The 15,500-nt window shown below is 30.4% G+C and overlaps 5 protein-coding genes across 5 annotated transcripts; 1 reads left to right on the forward strand and 4 right to left on the reverse strand.

Annotated features, from left to right (window-relative positions):
* Positions 1 to 723: 723 nt before the first annotated feature.
* Positions 724 to 1,914, reverse strand: NPA3 (GTPase NPA3; the record flags this gene model as incomplete). Its single annotated transcript, XM_064860093.1, has 1 exon — positions 724 to 1,914. The coding sequence occupies one exon, from the start codon at positions 1,912 to 1,914 to the stop codon at positions 724 to 726; it is 1,191 nt and encodes a 396-aa protein (XP_064713466.1).
* A 581-nt stretch (positions 1,915 to 2,495) lies between these two features.
* Positions 2,496 to 3,332, reverse strand: EMC3 (ER membrane complex subunit EMC3; the record flags this gene model as incomplete). Its single annotated transcript, XM_064860094.1, has 1 exon — positions 2,496 to 3,332. One exon carries the CDS (start codon positions 3,330 to 3,332, stop codon positions 2,496 to 2,498), a length of 837 nt encoding a protein of 278 aa, XP_064713467.1.
* A 437-nt stretch (positions 3,333 to 3,769) lies between these two features.
* Positions 3,770 to 4,606, reverse strand: PWA37_003572 (uncharacterized protein; the record flags this gene model as incomplete). Its single annotated transcript, XM_064860095.1, has 1 exon — positions 3,770 to 4,606. The coding sequence occupies one exon, from the start codon at positions 4,604 to 4,606 to the stop codon at positions 3,770 to 3,772; it is 837 nt and encodes a 278-aa protein (XP_064713468.1).
* A 1,381-nt stretch (positions 4,607 to 5,987) lies between these two features.
* Positions 5,988 to 9,842, forward strand: STE6 (ATP-binding cassette a-factor transporter STE6; the record flags this gene model as incomplete). The annotated part of the gene is made up of 1 exon (XM_064860096.1): positions 5,988 to 9,842. One exon carries the CDS (start codon positions 5,988 to 5,990, stop codon positions 9,840 to 9,842), a length of 3,855 nt encoding a protein of 1,284 aa, XP_064713469.1.
* A 965-nt stretch (positions 9,843 to 10,807) lies between these two features.
* UBA1 (E1 ubiquitin-activating protein UBA1) lies at positions 10,808 to 13,870 on the reverse strand (the record flags this gene model as incomplete). Its single annotated transcript, XM_064860097.1, has 1 exon — positions 10,808 to 13,870. One exon carries the CDS (start codon positions 13,868 to 13,870, stop codon positions 10,808 to 10,810), a length of 3,063 nt encoding a protein of 1,020 aa, XP_064713470.1.
* Positions 13,871 to 15,500: the final 1,630 nt, after the last annotated feature.

The following is a 15,500-nucleotide window of genomic DNA, read 5'->3' on the forward strand; positions in this document are numbered from 1 at the left end:
GTTGTAATCGAGTATCTCGGCAACCAAGCTAGGAAGAAAAGAAACAAGAGGAAAAAAAAAAAGAGGAAATGAAGAAGGAACACTGCGAAGCAAGAGAAGTTCTCCAACAACCTTGAACAAAAAGGGAAACAAATAAAGAAGTCGGAGGATGTCTGAATGTGCTCCTCATCTCATCGCAGTCTGACTCTCTCTCTCTTTATATATGTAATAAATTCAAGGTTCTTTTTTTTTTGGTTTATTTGAATTTTTGTTTTTTGTTTTTTTTTTTCTAAAATGAAATTTTCATTGAAGTCTCGAGAAATTTTTTTTTGTTTTTATTTTTCGAAAACAAACGAAGACAAAAAAAGAAAACAAAGAAAAAAAAAAACAAAAAACGATAGTTCTATTGTGTTATTTTGTCCATAATACTACTATTTTTGAACATTATTTCCTAGTACGGACGGTAATGCATTCATCAGTCCTAATTTGGAAAGCAGTTCTGTTTTTAGCAAACAGTTCTCCTTTTGTCCCTCTCTCTCTCTCTCTCTTGTCTTTTTTTCTTGAATTGATGTCTTAAGGGTCTCTTTGATGAACTTCTTTAACAATTCTGAAAATTCGGTAAGTATTTAATGTAGTTGATATGAAATAATACATATTTATATGTACTATATATTGGTGATTTTTATTGTCTTTTTTTTGTTTTTATTTCTGTAGGGGGAAAGAAAAATACTTAATGGTAACGCTTTACTGTCTGATATATTTTGCAATGTCTTCTGCTACGCTAGAACTTGCAGGCTTGGCTTGTGATTCAAATGCAGCTTGGTATCTTTTTTGTAAATCTGGATAACTCTTATCTGTAATTTCACCTTCTAGCCTATCATTTTCGGGGAAAGTATACTCTCTTTGGGATTTAAATTCATTATCTGTGGTTTCTTCGATGTCAGGTTCTACAAAACCATCATTTTCGTCCTCTTCAATATCACTGATCACTTCTACTTCAGAATTATTGTTATTCTCTTGTTTCTTACTATCACCAGAACTCTTATCATTTAATCCAAGATCTTTCATTAATCCGGATAGAGACTTCTCCTTGCGTTTCTTTTCTTTTGCTTCCTTTTCACGTAAGATTCTTTCTCTTTCTTGTTTGTAATAAGTCTCATACTCTATCACTTTATCATCAACTGCTTTTAAAAATGAGTCAAAGCCATCACCTGTGTATGAGGATACGCCAACTACGTCCAACTGACTATAAAATTCTTCCAGCATTAATGACATAGAATTGATCAATGAATTCATGTATCCAGATCCATTAGCACTCTCATTTGATTCTTGATCATTCATTATTGCTGTTTGAAATGCTTCAAAATCTGTCATCCATTCACGTGCAAAATCTTCCTTTTTGACGTCTGTTTTATTGAAAACAATAATCATTGGTAATTTTGTCTTATACAAAATGGAACAAGCATATAACATATTACTCATGAAAGTCGTCGGATTTGTGTTTCTTGGAGTATCAATAATATATGCAATGACGGTTGGGAAGGTTGATGCAAAGGATTCAGTGATGATCGCACCTGATGCAGACCAAACAAAGCATTCAATTTGACCCGGTGTATCAATAATGACATGTTCATATTTATCATTTTTGGTCTCCACTAATTTAATCACTTGATCGATCTTAGTACTAAAAAGGTTTAAACTTGTTACAATAGCTCCATTGGGACCTAAACCGTAAGTTTCCATAACTTTGTTGTATTTGATAGAATCACGGATATCAATGTTACATCCATATGGAACTATTAATACGGCTGGATCTAGATTGATTACATATGGAACTTCTTTCTTTGAAGAACGAAAATAACTGTTTAATCTTTGCATGAAAGTGGTTTTCCCAGAACCAGCCATACCAATACATATAATAGTACTTAAAGTCATTTTGTAAAATTGGAAATTGTCTGTTTTGTATTTCTATATGTATATATATATATATGTGTGTGTGTGTGTGTGTGTGTGTGTGTGTGTGTGTGTGTGAATCCTTGTAAACTATTTTATTCAATCTTTCAAACTCAGAAAATGAAAGAATATGTTTAAGTTGGGATATGCGTATTTGTGATCCTTAAAACAGGACATATATTGCTACCTAAGCAGTTGATTTACTCCTCTTCCATGTCTCTTTGGATGTATCTTGCATTTACGTAATGAAAAATTATTTACAAGATGATAAAAAAAGCCATCGAAATTCTCTGGAGGAAAAAAAAAAAATTAAAGATAGAATCATTTTTGGAAAAATTGATGAGGTGAAAGTGAGCGCTTTTATATAGACAATAAATAGTTTTTGACTAGATATATAAATGTGTAGGTATGTACGGTAGATATGCATTGATAGGGATTTAGTTGGAATAATTGTAAGGAGGAATGAGTCTTGATACCAGATAATATGTTCACAAAAAAAAAAGAGAAAAAGAAAAAGAAAAAGGAAAAGGAAAAGGAAAAGGAAAAGGAAAAAACCATTCCAGTTATTCATACATTTTCAATACTCTTGATTCAATGTTTACAAAACATGATTCATGTCTTGTGGCAATTGTTAAATCATTAGCTAAATTCTTCATCAAAGTTTCTGGAGCAGGTTGACCAGGACCACCAAGAATTTGATTAGTATTGTTGCCTGTAGTGTTATCATTTATCACTTGTTGTTCATCTGAACCTTGTATTAGATTGTACAATGGATTCATACCAAGCACTGAGATGAAGTACCACGAGATTGCACTGACCCAACGTACATCCAAATTTTCAGTCATTACCCCATTTTGTAACATATCTTTGAACTTGATGGTTAGAGGGAATGGAAGTTTCATAATAACAAAACCACCAAAAAAATAGTTCACCCACCACATAATGACGGTTTGCGGAATAAAATTTGCCATGTTTCCCTTTGCCATAGTCATTAAAGAATCGTTAATATTTGGATCGCTGAATGGGTTAGTCACTCCAGATTCCCCAGTATTATTACTGCCATTATTACTGTTATTCTTATTTTGTTTAGCTAGATATGTGCCACTACTTAGAATGTTGATCATTTCATGACGTCTAGATTCAAATGAATCATCATCAAGGTTGGTTCCATTACCTAATAACATTTGGCCTCTCATAAACCATTGTGATTCTGTTAGTTTGACACGTGGATAACCACGATATTTGGGACTTATCAAGAGCAATAGATTCTGTTTTAATAGACCAGTTAATACCATCATTACTGAAATTGGCAATAGTACCCATTTTTTAAAATTGGGATCTAACATTAACTCAGGAATCGAATAGTCATCTTCGCTTAATAATATTTCTAACAATTTCATGATTTTGCTGTTGGTATTTATAAGTCTAATGAGAAACACAAGAAAAAGCCTAAGGAAAGAGGAAAAAAAAAGAAGAAAAGACACTGTTAATTATAGGAACCAACCAGTATGGGATAAATATTTATTTCAAGGTGACAATACTTTGCTCGAATATAACTAATAATATTTTCTTAAGTGGTGTCTACATACATGTCTGTATTATATTTTTTAATCTTCTTTGTGTGATGCCAAAGATTTCGTTTTGTTTGGGAGAAAAGCAAAAACTTTTTGTTGTGGCTTTACCCCTCGTATAGTCACCGTTATTGGTAGCGCCACCGTTCAGTTACCATACAATATCTACAAAGACACAAGGAGGAACATGTATTCATTTGCTGTTAGTGCTGGTTCAATCAGATGAATGGCAATAGAAGACTGGACTGCTTTTGTTTTGTTCACTGCTAATGAGATAATACTAACCATTTTTCATTGAGGAGAGAATCATAGACCAATGAAGGTTTATTGAAACCATAGTTTTTGATCAATAATTTCATTAATTTCTGTAGATCTGTCTCTTCTCTAGATAACGTCGCCAATTTTAGCAACCCTTTGTAATCCAAAACTTTATCTTCAATTTTGTCTGGACTATTATTTTGTGAAGAGATGGAAGCTGAATCTAAATTTTCATGAAGATTTATGCTATGAGCACCGGATATTTTTAAGCATAAATGAGAAAGATTTAAACTGTATACGTTCTTTTCATATAGATCTGAATCTTTTAATAACTGTGAGAGCTCAATTAACGATCGAATTAGAACATTTAATGTTCCATGATTATTATTGTTGTTCCCATTATTTGTACTTATTTCTTGAAATATGCATCTTATATCGTTATTTGTTTCCCAACTTATATTCAAATTATCGTATATGTTATTGTTATTATTATCATCAATGTCACGATGTGAACAAACCCAATCTGTATTCATGTCATTCTTCAAAGTCTTTGAAAAAATTTGAGTGTATATCTTTGATCGTATAATGGACAGGCTGTTATTTTTGTTAAGATTGTGTTTATTTATATTGTGACTAAATGACCACCAACATTGATCTTTATTTAAGAACTCTGTATCCTCACTCATATCCCACTTAAATAGATATATGATGTTATTCATGTGTAAATATTCACTATATTTCGTTGAAATATATTCAGGGGATATCTTATTTTCTAAAATCTTTATATTTTGCCACTTTAGTTTAGAACCGTACTTTTGAATAAATCTTGGTGTAACAAAAGACATAATGCGAATAGTTTTTTTGTTTTGTGTTATTCACCCCCTATATCTCGTTGAATATTCTTTCCAGTCTGTAAATTAGTTATTCGGAATTATCACTCTGTCTCCATATATATATGAGTGTGTCTGTGTCTGTGTGTTTGTGTAATTGTGTATTTGTAGAGGTATTGAGAGCCAGTTATATGATAGATTTTATTTGTAGTGTTTTCTGTTTTTTTTAATAAGAGATTAATGGGAGGGGGAGAAAAAAAATGGACTATCAAAGTAATGGAATATATGGAAGATGTTATGGAGGCTACAATGAGAAAGAGGCACAAACAACTACAAACACAAGGGACTTTACTGTAGATGGGTGGTCTAAACAGGTTTACTTATTCAGGATTATAAAAGCTATCATTCAAAGATATAATGTATTTTTATTTCTGATTCAAAAGAAGTTCAGAAGACCTTTCGGCTGGGATTTGAACTTATTGTACATAAAGATTTTCTTATTATGTAATGCAACTATATTTTTATGATGATGTAGTTGTGTTCGCATATTTCAACATTTATTGGGTGAATGTTCTTTTATTTTGTTCATATGTATATCAGTATACTAAAGTGTCTTAACAAGTATAGTGTGTTCCATATATTAGTTTGTTTGTTTGTTTTTGTGGTTTTTAGTTCGCACTTTTTCCAGGACTAATGCAATATTATCAGTTGGATCAAAATTTGAATCTGTTGCTGCTATAGAAGTCTTTCCTTATTATTATTGTGTTTTAGATGATTGTTATAGCGATGAGGTTTGAATTTTTATGAAACATATGTAAATTTCCTTATTAGGATATTTACACGGCTGGCAACAGGGTACAAAAAGTGCTTTTTTTTTCTTTCTATTACCATCATCTGCTTTTACCTTGTGACATTTTAATACTAATTATTAGTTTAGTTCATTACACTTTTGTTGAGGAATATTATAGTCATTGGTTTTGATTTAAAACAATTTCAGATTTTCCTTTGTCTGCTTTATCGACAGATAATTATTGGGTTAAAATTTGACAATTTGGTAAATTATTTATTTAATGTTTAATATTAAATAGCTCTTTATTCCTTTTTATATATTTTCTAATAAAACTATGTGAATGGAATTCTAATGGAAAAAAAAAGGTCATAATAATTTATTGAATTTGGCATAATTTTTTTACTTTGTTATATTAGTGATGTGTGGTTTAATTTATTTTGCTAATTTATTTACTGGTCAGTTCTATTTGTTATACTTTCATCTGAATATCATTAAAACATTATTTTATTCAATGAACTTTTATATTACTACCATTAAAATTATATTTTGATAGATAGGGGAGAGCTATAGAAAATAAAAAATATAAAGAAAAAGTTATTAAACATTATGATCCCGAAAGAGCATATTTTTATGAATGTGTCTTTAAAAAATGATAAATTTATTGTTTGTCTGGTAATCGTATCTACAGTATGTTCAGGTATTATTCCTGCTGTCACATCAATTTTAACAGGTAAAGTATTTAACTTATTGGAGCATTCTTCATTAGATTATTCAGTGCCAAATGATTTAATTATTAAATCAATGTCTATTATGATATTGGGTGCAGTCAGTTTCCCTATTATATGGATTTTGATTTCTTCATGGATGCTTATCGCTGAAAGACAATGTATCAGATTGAGATATCAATTATTATACACGTATATAAGCAAATCCTTCCAATGGTATGACTCAAATAGTGTTAACCTCCTAGGTGAATTTACTCAATTGAACAGATGTATCGAAGAAATACGGCAAGGTAGTTCAGAATCAGCTGCTATATTATTTCAAAGTTTGATCACAGTATGTACTCTTATTGGTACATCTTTCTATTATTCATGGTCTATGACATTAGTTATTCTTTGTTCTTCACCATTAATAATTATAATTACATTAATTTTATCCAAATTAATCAATAAATCTATTGATTTAGAGAATCAGGAGACATCAAAAGCAGCAGAACTATTAGTTTGGTCCATGAACTCTGTATCGTTAGTAAAATTCAGCAATACTCAAGATATAGAGATCAGAAAATTTAATAAACTTGTAAAAAAATGCAATAGCATCTTTATTAGAATCTGTCTTTTGAATTCTTTGAATTACAGTTTGATTCGGATGTTGTCACTTCTTATGTTCATTCAAGGATTTTGGTATGGTTGTACAATGATTAAGCGTGGTAAATTGCAGATTGATAACGTTATCACCTGTTTCCATTCGTGTCTTATGTTAGCTTCTACATTTAATGAATTATTTCATCAACTTATCATCCTACAAAAGGGCCATGTTGCCAATATTAAAATTAACAAATTTTTAAATAGTTTTGATCCTGGTCTAATATTTTCAATTAATATAAAAAATGATATGCAAAAATCATTGATAATACCACCTAAACCGTTGATTTGTGATAATTCCTTAGGTATCACTTTTCATAATGTTTCTTTTAAATATCCAACTAGACCACATGTATCAGTTTTATCAAATGTCAACATTAATTTTAGAATGAATGAATTAACTTTTATTATTGGGAAATCAGGATCAGGGAAATCTACTTTACCCAAATTATTATTAAAATTTTTCAGTGGATTTGAGGGTGAAATAAAGATTAACGGTGTGCCAATAGACCAAATTGACCAGGAATGGATCATTGATAATGTCACGGTTGTAGAACAACGTTGCAGACTTTTTAATGATACTCTGAAAAACAACATATTATTAGCCTATCCAGGTCTCGATGAACAGAACGATCCTTCTACTTCAGGTGCAATCCAAGATAGATTAATGGAAGCATGTTCTTTTGCTGAGTTAGATAATGTGATATCTCAGCTTCCAAATGGATTGAATACAAAGATTGGAGTTGATGGGGTAAATTCGAGTGGTGGTCAATCTCAAAAAGTTGCATTATCGAGAATATATATAAGAGATACACCAGTTCTGATACTCGATGAATCAGTATCAGCAATTGACATTATTAGTCGCCAAATATTGATGGATAATATAAGGGAATGGAGAAAAGGTAAAACGACAATCATTTTGACACATGAATTGGATCAAATTAAAGCAAATGATTTCTTATATGTTATGGAGAATGGAAAAGTTGTGGATAGTGGATATAAAAGTACATTATTAAATACTGAAGGTAGCAAGTTTAAAAAATTTTATGAAATACAGAAAATGGATAGATCTGAAGAAGGTTCGACCGGTTCTATTATAGATTCATATGATTGTGGTAGTGAGGCATATAAAAATGAGAAAAGAACATGTTTGAATCAGACCGCAATAATTTATGATAATTGGGAGAATCCTACTAAAATTTTAGAGGGGGAAACTCAAAAAAATCTAATTAATGATGTGGTTTACGAAGAGGATGTTTCATGTGATTCAATAGATTATTCAATAAATGATGTTCAATACAAAAAAGATGGTTCTAAAAATGATTTAGATAGGGAGATGTCATTTATAGATATAATTAAACATATGTTAAGAGATTCTGATAAAAAATTATTATTGATTTTTGGAATTTTATGTTCTTTGTTGGCTGGTGTCTCTAATCCAATATTTTCTTTTGGATTTAGCTATCTTTTAAACGGAATAGTGTTAAGTGAAACCCATGAATCCACCTCACATTATCTTTTAAAGTGGTCACTTATACTAATTGCCATTTCAATAGCAGATTCCATTTTTAATTTTTTAAGGTCCTTTATACTTGCATATTGTAGTGAAATTTGGATTTTAAACTTAAGAGAATTGACTATGAGAGTTATTCAGTACAATAAGTTTGAATGGTTTAAAAAGGATCAAAATAGGTCATCTGAGTTATCTGCAGTTTTGTTGAATGATCTGAGAGATTTACGAAATTTAATCAGTGAATTTTTAAGCACATTTATTATTTTTGTGGTAGTCTCTTTTTGTGGATTAATCTGGGCTATAGTTGTTGGTTGGAAATTAAGTTTGGTTTGTATATCAATGTTCCCTATACTTGTGTTATTTTCTGTTTTATATGGATTTATTTTACAAAAAGTTGAAACATCATATAAGACAGAGATTACTCGACTGGAAAATTGCTTCTTTGAGATAATAGTAGGAATTAAGACTATTAAATATTTACATGTTCAAGACCATTTTATCAAAAAATATGCTAAGTTGATCCAGAATATCAAAAAAGTAGCCATGAAGCGAGCTTTGGTCACTGGTATAGGTATTTCATTCAGTCATACATTAACGTTATGTATCCAAGCAGTTTTATATTATTATGGTTTAAAACTAGTGTTTGTTGGGGAATATACCTCTAAAAGAATGTTTGAAACTTTAACTTTAGTATTATTCACAATTGTAACATGTTCTAACCTGACTAATCAAATTCCAGAAGTAGCTAGAGGCAAGAGGACAGCCGTATGGACCTATAGAATTATTGATGAGCGTGCTAGTACTACAGAACAGATGGATTTTCAAGGAAGATATGCTCCAATATTTGTACAAAAAAAAAATCAACAATTAATAAAAATTCATAATTTAACTTTTGCTTATCCAAACATCAAGAGTAAAAAGGTTTATTCAAATCTTAATATGGAATTATACTCTGATCAAACAGTGGCGTTAGTAGGGGCATCAGGTTCTGGAAAATCGACTTTAATTTCTTTAGTTACAAGATTATATTCACCAGATTGTGACTGTATATTTGTAGATGGCACAGATGTCCACAAATGGGATTTGAGAACATTGAGACAACAAATTGGAATTGTGGAACAAACACCAATGTTATTCAATGGCACTATTAAAGATAATTTGTTATATGGTATAGAGCAACAGATCACAGAGAAAGATATCATGAAGGTATTAAAAACAGTAAATATTTATGATTTTATTTTATCTTTACCTTATGGGTTGGATACTTATATTAATACTGATTTGTTGTCTGGAGGACAATTACAAAGATTATGTATAGCAAGAGTATTATTGACTAAAAAACGAATTTTAATTTTTGATGAATGCACATCTGCACTTGATGCAGAAAGTGCAAAAGTCATACATGATATTGTTGCAATAGGGATACCCCAAACTCTGATAATTTCAATCACACATGATTTACAAATGATGCAAGTTTGTAAGAAGATTCTTGTTCTAAAAGATGGTGTGATAGTTCAAGAAGGAAGTTATGAAGATCTTATTTGTGTTGAAGGTGAATTTAAAAGGATCGTAACTTGGTGAAATCTGTAAATAAAATTATATATATAATTCTATATAGTTATTTTTTTTATGTTTGTTCCTTTTTATGCTATGAATTAACATCAGCATTGAAAAATTATACAAAATATTAAAAAGCACATACTAAATGTTAATACAAGGCTTCTATATTAAACGCTTTATTAAAACTTCTAAAATAAAGTATTTTAAGGTGAAATAAATAGAAAAATAAAACTTTAGCAGATAAAATATTGGAGAATACTGAATTTTTATTATTTATATATCACTAGGCATTTATGAAATTATTAGGTTAATTTTTTGGGATTTGTAAAAAAAAATATTCAATATCTGCTTATGTAAGGCTAAAGATTTCTGTATATCATATTTCTATTTAATTTACATCATTTTCTATATTATTATTTGTATATTGTATATAAAGTAGAAAAATGAAAGTCCACTAGTTTAATTTTATACATTAATGATTACAAAATAGTTATAGGAAACAATTGAAAATGTATCCAACTTACAAAATACTAGTTCTTGACAACAATCCATTATACAATTAATTACATAACATGACGCAAACTTACAATGAGATATTGGTAATGTTATAAACCCTCAACTTATTTATAGTAAGAACTTAGTGGTACTTTAAATTTCTCTTATTTACCTTGTTTTTCATTGTGTTCATAATTTGTATTCAAGGTACAATATATAATGTAAATAATTCTATATTCAAATTTTCTTTAGTATATCATTTTAAAACTTTTTATCCATTTAATATGGTAGATTAAATTTATCAAGCATATCTTTAATGATATTTCAACCCCAAGTAACAAAAACTAAAGAAAAGAAAACAAACATACTACTAAAAAAAAAGAGTAACATTAATACCTTAATATAATAATGATATTATTGTATTTGAAATAAGAATGTTTTTGATATGTATATAAAAACGTTAAATTAATTTTCTTGTTAGATGAGAGTGACTATAAATGGATTGTGATAAATGGAACTTCAACATCTTCGCCTTGCTTATCATCGGCACAAATTTCCAAAATCATAGTCTTAACATGTGCTGGGATTTCATGTTTGGTAACTAACTTTACTACTTGAGAGATTGGAAGATCGTATCTATCCTTTAATTTCTTTGGTGGAAAGAATGATGCATATAACAATGAAACACCATATGATAACATAGTGATTTCTAAACCTTCTTCCTTTTCAAAGTGTTCTAACAATGCTTTTAGTGTAATATCACCATAAATATTAAATCTATCCCATATCTTATCATATGTCTTATCATTATATTTACCTTTTGGAGAGGCAATTGGCTCGGAAAAGCCAAAAAATGGTAGAGCCAAATTAACGAACCCATTTTTGTATTGTTCAATATCTGTCTTTTGATCTACAACCTTATATAATTCTAAATTAACCAACCCAGTTACTAAAGAAGTAGTAGTAGCAATAGCTGGAATAATCCTACCGGCAATAAATTTAGTTTTTTGACGGTCTGCTAGTTCAATAGAATAATTTTCAGCTCTACAGTTTGAGCATGCAGTGATGAATTGAATATGATGGTTAGTATCATCATCCTTTTCAAATTCAACTGCATTCATATGGAATCCTCTTAATACAAATGGATCTGGTAAAGAGGCAACCAAGGCATCTAATTCATCACCTATTGGATTATTGGCATTTGGAACAGGATCTTCATCATTCACTTGAATCTTTAAGTTAGTGATTGGGACAAATTCGGGAATAGGCATATTGTCAATAATTTTCTTAAAATGGTCAACTGGTAAAGCTTCATCAACTGGAATATCATAATTAAAAGCACGAAGACAAGCACCCCCAATGATAAAATCCAAATGATTTGGATTATTAATATCAAAGATTAATGGAGATGGGGCACGTTTAGCACCAGACCAAAATGGTTCACCATTAGAAGTCTTTGCATCAAGTGGAAAGTTGTACAATAGTTGCTTAATATCATGATTAAATTTCTTTTCAAATTCTAAACGAGCCCATCTTACACAATCGTCGAAAGTTTCAGGTCTGTTATTTAGAGAATCATTAATAGATTCTAAAATACCTTTAACATCGCCTGTTTGCTTCATTGTTTGTTCAATAAAGTTGTCTTGTGTTAAGTACATATTTACATTTTCAGCAGCATCAGAGAAGTAACCCTGGAATAGTGATTTAGCCCAAGCAATAGTGTGATCAATCTTACTTGGGAAAGAACGTAAAGTACACAAAGGAATGGACTTTTCTGGTGGATCTCTAGAAGAAGAATATGATTCAGTTAATTTTGGAATAACAACTTGTGTGTTACCCTTAGTACCTAAGGTTCCTGATTCTAACAAAGGTTTACCATAGAAAACACAACGACGATCCACATAGGTACGAGCATCTACATTATCTAAAGCGTTAGTGACAAAGTCTAATGATTGCCAAAATGCATCATCAAAGATATCTTCGGTTTCAGTACCTACTTTATCAATCTTAGGTGTGATTTTTCCTGCTAAATCTTGATTCATTGCAATCACAGATTCTGCAGCCACTTCAGATTTATTTCTTCCAACATCTTTAGATCTAAATAAGAACTGTCTGTTCAAATTAGATTTCTCAATAGAATCATTATCAGTAACGATAATCCCTCCTCTCTCACCTGAACCAAGACCCATTAAAGCCCAATTCTTTAACATTTCACAACCAATAGCACCAGAGCCAACAAGGAAAACTTTAGAATTGGCCATCTTTCTTTGGAAATCAGCACCGAAGACAGCGATTTGGTTATCATAACGAGACCCAATTGGTGCTGTAGTGATTTCATTTCTTGGGAACTCCTTTGAATCAGGTAATGATTCCAAAGAGTCGAAATACATGTATTGTTTCAATGGTGTAAATTTACCAGAACATGCTTTCAACACTTCTTGGGCAACAAGACCACCAAAGAAGGCGACAACACCTGGAATATCACCTCTAGCCTGATATGATAATTCTTTAATTAACTTTTTATCAACTGGAGCGTCGCCAAGGACATTTGGTTGTTGTACAGCTAGGTCAGAGACTAATTTAATTAGTTCATTAGCATCTTCTTCATTCATTGGTCTTGGCAATTGACCATTATGTTTTATGACAAAATAATGCAAAGCTTGGAAACCTAAATGTAGTTGACCACTTCTATCAAACTTAGCAAAGTCCGAGAAGATAAATTCTGGGTTTGATATAGAATCTTGCAAAGATTTAAAAGACATCTTAATAGGTACTTTAACTTCAGTGAAAATACCACCTTTCTTATAAGTACCGTATTTTTCAACATTACCTATCCTGAATGCGAATGGCCCCAATACTTCTATTTTAAATAGTGTGCCATCATTCAATTTTTCCAAACCTTCGACTTCAGTGAATCTAACATATTTCCCATCTTCTAGACCATGTCTTGTATCGTCTAACATGGTAACAGTTCCGTCTGGTTCAATATCTGAGACAATACCGGAACGTGGTTCTTCACCTGTGGAATCTATCACAGTAAATTTATCACCGAAGTCTACAAACACATTACCGAATAAACCTCTAGTCTCAGTAGAGATAAACTTAATACCACGCTTATGGCAATAATTGTTCAATTTAATTTTATCTTCTAGAGACATAGTCTCAGTGGCCACAATAACTTGGAAGGGTTCCAATTGTCTTTCTTCTAAAATTGGTTCGAGTACTGAGATTGGCACGTATGCGTTTAATTCAGCCAGTTTAATCTTGGAGACTTCATCTCTTGGCTTACCTATATCGGCTTCAGTGAAGAAAAATTGCGTTGATAAATCTTCTAATTCAATGGGTTTATTGTCTTGTAAAGTCAATGATTTAACACCTGCCAATGCCACATTCTTAGCAATTTCAATACCCAAACCCTTTAACCCGATGATTAAGACATTAGAATTTTGCATTTTCAACATAGCTTCTTTACCAAGGACATAAAGTTGACGAGAGTAAAGACTTTCGTCAATTTGATCGTCCTTAACGTTGTTTGTCATGACAGATGAACTCATGCTAATTGTTTTTCCCTTGTATTATATTATTTTGTAATATTATAAGAATAAATTTGTTTATTTCCCCACTTACTATTCTTTCTGTTCTAAATTTCTCCTACAAAACAGTAAAAAGGAAATAAAATTCTTTTTTTCTTTTTTCAAAAGATACAAACCTACAGATGGATAAACAACCTACCACTAATAAATAATTTGGATTGTATATGTATGTGTGCAATTAATAAACATAATTGTATAGTGGAAGTAAGTAAAAAACTACACATTATATCCCTTAGTAAACGTAACCTGTTTTTTTAAACATTCTTTCAGTTTCAATGAATAAATATTATTAGTAAGAAAAATATAAAAGAATTTTCAATAAACAAAAACAGAAGAAAATAAAACCCTAAACATTCGTACATAATGATATTAGGGCATTCACGACTTTGTCTCATTTTTCTCATTTTTTTTCACTTTCTCTTGCATTGATGGAAGACCTAAAACAAAATTGCTAAGGTTCAAGAGAAATAATATAATAATAATGCATCAAGAATAAATGATAAGAAGAGTTGATGACGCAAAAAAAAAACAATAAAAAAAATAGAGAACAACAGCTTTCCTCCAAATCAGCAATAACGTCCAAGCTCTACTAAAACTGGACTAATTAAAGATAAATCAACACTCTCCTGAATCTTTTCTATTGATCAGGTTCAGTTGTCCCTATCTTAGAAACTCATCATATTTTGGAAGGAAATAATCTAGTCCAAATACAATTGAACAGTATCAAATCAGAAGCAAAAATAAAAAAGGAAAAAGAAGAAATACCACATAATGAATATAAATTAATATGGAATATGCAGAAAGCTATAGAGTGGTGTATCCACAAAAACCAACTTTCCAATACATAGCACGATCCCAAGCCGATATCTTGATCTTATAAAAAGATGATAGTTCTGTTCCAACACAGAAAGCGAAATTTGAAGGAAAAAAGAATATGTCTGCTGTTTAACGTCAAAACATTGGTGGGTGATCCTTTAAAACATCTCTCTCTCTCTTTTATATATATATATATATATATATATTTTTCTTTATGAATGTGGGTACAAAATCGCTGTTTGTATGGCAAAAACGAAAAATATAAAAAATAAAAAATAAAAAAGAAACGAAAGAAAAAAATAAAAAATAAAAAAGAAACGAAAGAAAAAAATAAAAACAAAAAGAACAATAGACCCTCCACATCATTGGTGTGGTGTATGGGCGTACTACAAGCTGTTCCTTTTGTTTTTGTGTTTGTTTTTGACATTTCCTATTTAAGTACAAAAAGTGTTTTGTTTTGAGTTCATCTTTGCTCACGTAATACAAATTACAAATCATATTTTTCTTTTGAACACACTTATCACTGGCCTATATGTCCAATATAATGTATCTCTCTTTTTATTATATATATATATATATATATATTGTTGTCTATACACATAAATACTTTTTTTCTGTATACCAGTCACCGTTCTATAGAAATGTGAATCATAACCACACATACGTATAAACACACACACAAAAAAAAAATAAAGCAGAAAATGAAAAGAGGGATCTAAAGATATGGTTATTAACAACTACACAATGAAAGAAAGCAGACATTTTCTTACTGTTT

The sequence above is a fragment of the Arxiozyma heterogenica genome (genome assembly GCF_036370985.1).
Source record: "Arxiozyma heterogenica strain weizmannii chromosome Unknown scaffold_27, whole genome shotgun sequence".
In the NCBI taxonomy this organism is placed as follows: Eukaryota; Fungi; Ascomycota; class Saccharomycetes; order Saccharomycetales; family Saccharomycetaceae; genus Arxiozyma; species Arxiozyma heterogenica.